Source organism: Acomys minous, assembly GCF_964271855.1.
Source record: "Acomys minous genome assembly, chromosome: 7".
In the NCBI taxonomy this organism is placed as follows: Eukaryota; Metazoa; Chordata; class Mammalia; order Rodentia; family Muridae; genus Acomys; species Acomys minous.
In genome coordinates this window covers 124,733,542-124,740,530 of record NC_140488.1, presented here as the reverse complement: position 1 = coordinate 124,740,530, position 6,989 = coordinate 124,733,542, and the positions used below count along the sequence as shown (strand labels likewise).

General features: G+C 41.9%; 1 protein-coding gene across 1 annotated transcript; it reads left to right on the top strand.

Annotated features, from left to right (window-relative positions):
* The first annotated feature begins 553 nt into the window (after positions 1–553).
* On the top strand, positions 554–1,162 carry LOC311601565 (large ribosomal subunit protein eL29-like). The gene has a single exon (XM_084789052.1). It carries the CDS (start codon positions 602–604, stop codon positions 1,064–1,066), a length of 465 nt encoding a protein of 154 aa, XP_084645178.1. The 5' UTR covers positions 554–601; the 3' UTR covers positions 1,067–1,162.
* Positions 1,163–6,989: the final 5,827 nt, after the last annotated feature.

Here is a 6,989-nt window from a genome sequence, read left to right as displayed (position 1 = left end):
GATCAAAACTGCCTTCAAACTAATACTAAGATGTCATTTACCTTTCTCAGAATGTTGGTATTTTCAGTGATGGGACAACAGTAGTGATGGGTCAAACTGCTGCTGCCTCAGCAGTGGCACCAAACAGTACCAGTTGTCCCGATATTCCTTATTGCAACAAACCAGTTCTGATGCAGAATGCCCTCAGTGAAACAGCAAAAATGACTAAATATTGACCTTTGGTCAAAAGGTATTTTTACCTTTTGACTATTTTATTGGAACAAAATGAGAACACATAAGGTACTTTCTTTGCACATTAAAGCGTAATTGTTGTTCCCCAAAAGATCCGTTTGCTACTGGAGTTGCAAGTTGAACTGTTACTTATTTTCATGAAACATCACTTTCACTTGAAAACCATCCCTGACTACTAAATTCTGGTTATTTAGACTTGGCAGCTACTTTCTTGCAAATGAGTGGAATAAGGCCTGCTTCTTCAAGGAAAACAATGGGCAGAATTTGTTGTCAACGATAACATTTCAGCTTTCAAGAAAAAAAAAAATGAAAAAAACCTCTTTCTCTTCCGGTCCCAGGCGCTGCGGGAGCCGCCGGTTACTGTGCAGCCATGGCCAAGTCCAAGAACCACACCACACACAACCAGTCCCGCAAATGGCACAGAAATGGCATCAAGAAACCCCGGTCACAACGATATGAGTCTCTTAAGGGGGTGGACCCCAAGTTCCTGAGGAACATGTGCTTTGCCAAGAAGCACAACAAGAAAGGCCTGAAGAAGATGCAGGCAAACAACGCAAAGGCAATGAGTGCCCGTGCAGAGGCCATTAAGGCCCTTGTGAAGCCTAAGGCGGTTATGCCCAAGATGCCAAAGGGCCGCAGCCGCAAACTCAGCCGGCTCGCTTTCATCCCTCATCCCAAGCTTGGGAAGAAGATTCGAAGCTACATGAACAAGGGTCGTAGGCTGTACCAACCACAGCCCATGGTTCAAACCAAGGCGAAAGCCACAGCTAAGGCCCAGGCTGCAGCCCCAGCTCAGGCTCCCAAAGCTGCCCAGGCCCCTGTGAAGGCCCCATAGAAAAGGCTTCTGCCTATGTGAAGACAGATGGACTGGTGTGACACACCCACCTACACACAATTTACAGATGACCAGTGTCCTATGCTGTTTTTACCAAATAAACATGAGGCAAGCTCTGTTAAAAAAAAATGAAAAAAAAAATGAGAGACTTATCTCTACTACTGTGCTTTAAAATTTTTCCAGTACTGAAAAACTTTCTGGGGTGCCGACTGGTAGTATTAACAAACATCACACTTTTAAACAGTATAATGATGTCTGTTAATGTGTGGGGGCACCTACATAGCTAAAGGAATCCATTATTGGTAAGTTTCTAGTGTTACAAAATAATGTGAAAGGTCCATTCATGGTGCATGATTGACCAACTGATTTTTAACATTACAGGGTATATAGAAAGTTCACCACTGTGGTTTCAAATTCCACATCACAACACATTTTCAACAAATGAGGTTTTTATTGTAAAAGAATATTTATATCATTAAAAAGGTTGTTAAAACAGTCCTCTGTGTGCATGTTATATAATGTGTGTGTGTATATATATATGTGAGTGTGTGTGTGTGTGTGTGTGTGTGTATGTGTGTGTGTGTATGTGTGTATGTGTGTATGTGTGTGCTGGTACTACACATTCATGTGTGGAGGGCAGTGGAAGATATTGGGACATCTCCTTCGGTCACTATTACTTTCTTCCTCTTTCTCTGAGACAGGATATCTCACTAAACATGAAAAGTACTATTTCAGCTAGCCTGTCTGGACAATGAAGTCCTGAGATCTTCTGCTCTTTGTTGGTGGGACTACAGACACCCACAGTGCCTGACTTTTAAATGTTTGCTGGGAATCTGAACCCAGGCACTTCACTTTACCCATTGAATCATTTATCCAGCTCTGACTCCATTTTGCACTTACATATCTGTAAGTGGTCAAATCTTCAATAAAACCAGTATATTGCAGATGTGATTCTCTTGCTATCTTCTAAGTTAGACATTTATAAAAATGAACACAAGGCCACTCAATGATTTTTTTCATTTTTGCAAACAGCTATTTTTTAAAACTAAAATTGTTGCTTATATAGCCTATATGGTTTCATCATTATTTTAAGTGACTCCATCAATACATAGACATCAGATTTAATTTCAATGACAATGAATATCAACAGTTACAACCCACATAAGAAAAGGTCTTTGCTCTTGTCCATACAGATGTAAGGATACAAAACGATGCTGAGACGATAGCGCTTTATAACTACCGACTCAGAAATTTGCTGTTTTGTGTTGGTTCAAACCAGTACAACCTGAATCACCTGGGATCTTATTAGACATTTAGAAGCCCCACTAGTCGTGCTATATCAGACATTCACTTTAATAAGCTCCTCAGGTAATTCAGAAGATGAATGAAGGTTGGGAAACACTGTCTCTCTCTGTCCAGTCTATATGTCCTGATGGAGGGTGTCTGGCTTGGATTGCCTTTTCTTCCACCTCTCAGTTACCACTATTCTACTTGTGTTTCAAGCCCCTGCCTTGTTCTAGTCATCACAGTCACCCAAGGCCAGGGACCTTCTTCCTTAAGAGCCTCTTTGACTTGAGGAAACTTTCACTCTTACCCTGCCAAACTGGCAAGCAGGCCTGCCCACTGCCACCTTCCATTACTCTCATGTGAAGTTGGACTGTTTCTCTACCTTGCCCTCCCCTGTGCTATACCCCTAGGCAAAAGCAGACATTAGTGTTATGGTCACAGGATGCTCCAAATCCCCCAGAGCTCACTCATCATTCTCTGATATTTTCTTTTCTTTTTATTTTAATTTTTAAAAATTTATTCTTGTTACATCTCAATGCTTATCCCATCCCTTGTATCCTCCCATTCTTCCCTCCCTCCCTCCCATTTTCCCCTTATTCCCTTCCCCTATGACTGTTCCATTTCATGAATGTTCGTTTGAGGATTCTGTCCCTCATGAGCAGCTAACTGGAGAAAGGAGACCCTGCATCTTCTTGTTTTCTTTCTTCTGTCCTAACCCCATTTCTTTTTTCTTATTTTGCAGTACCCTTATTGAGATATCATTCCCATACCAGGAGCTTTCACACTTCAAATATGCAACTCACTAGCTTTTAATGCAGCCAGGAAGTACAACTCTCTCCACAGTCATTTCTAGGACATTTTCATCTGTCTCAAAAGAAACCCTGGCAAAGATGGAAAGAAGCACCCCAGTAACGCTAGCACTTGGAAGACTGAGACAGAAGAATTGTGAGTTTGAGAGCAGCCTGGACTACATATTGAGACTCCGTCTCAAACCATCCCCAAACCAACCACAGAACAGAACAGAACAACAAGAGAACCTTGTGCTGCTTAGCTATCGTCTATCAGCATCCTTTGCACCCAGTCCTAGGTCTCCTAGCTTCAACTGTCAACTTGACGCAGCTCAGAGTAGCTGTAGGAGTCTCAGACCTAGGTCAGAAGGATCTGTGAACACATCTGTGGGTCATTTTCTTAATTGCTAATTGATGTAGGAGGGTCCAGCCACAGTCCGCAGTGCCACCCCTGGGCAAGTGTTTCTGGAGTATAGAGAAATGCTGGCTGGTTAGGAGCCAAAGCAAGCCAAGTCAGTAGCATTCCTTCATGGTTCCTGCCTCTGCTCCTGCTTGAATCCCTGCCCTGGCCTCCCTTAGTGACGGATTGTGACTTTGAAGCATAAATCAAATAAACCCCTTCCTCCCTCAGTTGATTTTGGTCATGGTGGTTATCCCTGCAACAGAAAGCAAACTAGGACAGGTGGATACGGAAACAGCCCACCCTTTCAAAGTTTATCCATCTTGTAGCATGTATCAACACCTCATTTTGGAGGCTAGATCATATGCCACTGTGTGGTAGAATAGGTTTAATTTATTCATTTGTCTGTTGGTGGACATTTGAGTTGTTTCTAGTTTCTACTTTTGTTGTGGTGTGGGAACAGAGTCTTACTCATTCTAGAGAAGTGCACTACGACTGCACTACTTCCTTAGCTCTTGGATTTTACCTTTTCTTTTTTCATGAATATAGGGCTGCTGTGAACCTATGGTTTCAGTTCTTTGGGGGATGGAATTTCTGCATCCTATAGTAACTCTTTGACCTTTTGAGGAACTGCTGGACTGTTTTCTGAAGCAGCTGCTCCCCCTGAGGTTCTACCTGCTCCAATTCCCCGCTCCTTACCCCACATCCCCACCATTTGGGATTGTTTGATTTCCTTATCATAACAATAATTTGTGGTGTGGCAGCCCATGTTAGATTTGAGTAAGATGGCAGACCTTGCTCAAGGGGCCAGAAAGGGAGGCATTCGTATTCTTTTTAATGAAGGGGATGCGGCATTGCCTGCTTAGCCCACTATGCCATGGAAGAGGATGGATCACTATATGATTCTTATACCTACTTCTCCAGAATTCAATTTAGATGGTGGAGGAAATCATCCCTCTTCAGCCCTCAGGTATGATGAATGACAGGAATGGGGCCTGTCTGAGCTCAGTTGTTCATGTCTCTTTCTTCTCTCTCTCCCCCTCGGGCACAGGTGTGTGTGTGTGTGTGTGTGTGTGTGTGTGTGTGTGTGTGTGTGTGTGTGTGTGTGTGTGTGTGTGTGTATGGAGGACAAAGGTTGGAGCCACATGCTTTTCTAGTGATTCTCCACCATACTTTTTGAAACAGGACCTCTTAGTGAAGCTGGAACTCAGCAATTTGGCTGAGTTGATTGACCAGCAATCCCTAAGGATCCTCTTGTTTCTTTTTTCACAGTCTTGGCATTGCATGCATCCCCCCACTGAACCCTCTCCCCAGCCTCCTCATGGCTCTCTTTAGAGTGCAGAGCTGCTTGAGATTTCTCTGATCTCAGTTTTAGGACCAAAGTCGTCTTCTACATTTTTTAAATTTATTAGAAAACAAATAGACACGTAAAACTGTTATCAGAACAACTCTAACCACCAATGAGTCAAAGTTTGAGGGGGAGGGAAAGCTGTTTTTCAGTTTACTTTTTGCTACCTATCAATAAGGGTGGGATTAGCCTTGCTTGGTCCTAACAGTGTCCTGTCAGTGACAGTGGAAGCAGTATATAAAGGTTAGAATGCATTTGCTAAAATAATTTGAAGCCAGAGATAAGTGAGGTGATCATAAGAGAGACACAAAGTGCTCTAAATGGCTTTATGTCTTTCGACACAGAAAAATGAAAATCTGAGAGAATTTAGACAAAGACTGGAAAATGTTCTAATTTCCCCAATGCTCTAACCTCAAACTGGAAATTGACGTCACTCAAAATTCTAGAATGAATTATTAAATGGATGGAGCGTGTAGGTCTTTGGAAAGAAAAAGGGGTTTGATGGCTCAGTGTGGACTCACTAAGCCACTTCTACATGAACAGAGTCACCATCCTGGCACATTAGAAGCCTTTTCTGGCATCAAGACTCTACAACTTGGTTTTATTCAGTATATCACAGTCTACTTCCTGGGGGCCTGAAAATGAGACTTTATACACTTCTTTTTCTTGTAAACAAAGAGGAAGAGTGAAGAACCTGTTTCTTGATAAGCTAGAGAATTATTAACGGATGAGAAACAGTGGAAAATGTGTGTGGTTGACTAATTCTATCCAGAGAATGCTAATTTAGGGTTAAGCCAGGAGATCTCTAGTGATGATGGTATATAATGACAATGATAGTGATGATCATCATAGCAGTGGGTCCTTTTGAGCTTTCTATGTACAAGATATTGATAGAAATGCATTCTCTCTCTCTCTCTCTCTCTCTCTCTCTCTCTCTCTCTCTCTCTCTCTCTCTCTCTCTCACACACACACACACACACACACACACACACTGGAGAAGAGCTATGAGATCTGGCTGTAGAAACCCTGGCTTTCAGAAATCATTTTCTTTTCTCAGCGGGTCATTGTGCTTCATTAAGGATTAGGGTATGAGGGAGCTGATGGAGGATGCAGCTCTTGAGGCTCAGCAATGTAGTTGGTTCCTCTTCCCACAGCCTAGGTTATTCTTGCCTTCCATAGGAAGATAGGCTGAAGTGCTAGGAAAACTGGAATTATCAAGTCAGAACAAATAGGCACTACAAATTTAGGCTCTCAGTGAGTTCTCTTTTTGAAAAATATTATCTCAAATAGTGGAGCGAAATGTTATGACTCTTGTTTGAAGGATGTGAAGTATTTGCCTGCAATTGGGGATATTTTAAGGTGTTTTTTCGAATTCCCGGATTCCACCCAGAAAGGCCCCATTGCACTGGTGCCTGTGTAGGGTGTGGAGGGACTACTTTTTTCTCAGCTGCCTCCTCCTTTATTTTTCTTTTTTGTTGCTTTTGTATGTGTGTGTATGTGAGTATTAATTGTGTGTGTTTGTGTGTGTGTGTGTGTGTTGCATAGGCTGGTTACCATTTCCACTCAGGTTTTACATGGGCCCTGGGTATGTAATTTCCAGTCCAAATGTCTGCACAAGTTCTTTACCTGCTGAGCCATCTTCTCAGTGCTCAAATAAGAACAGATTTTAATATGCACTGAACATCTCAGTATCTTGTTAAAATGCAGATTCTGATCTCATAGGTCTGAGAAGCCAGAGAGTTCACATTTTAACAAGCTCTCAGAGGATGCTGATATCTGTGGTCCATGGATCCACTTCAAGTCATGACATTCTGGATCACCCTTCAGCATTGCTGAAACCACTTTTAACTCACAGAAGCTTAGCATCTCCTAATTTGATCCTGGAATGTCTCTTTTCAAGAATAAATGTAGCTTATAGGCATAGATACAAAAGGAATTATAAAGTGCAAGACACACTTAGGTGGGTTTGGGAGAAAGGATATTTTATTTTTAACTCAAAGAATGATTTAATTAACTTTCTGACTTTAGTTGTCTAACATTTAGTTTCTGTTAAAGAAAATAGGAAGCATTTGAAGAATCAAAACATTACTTGATGGAAGA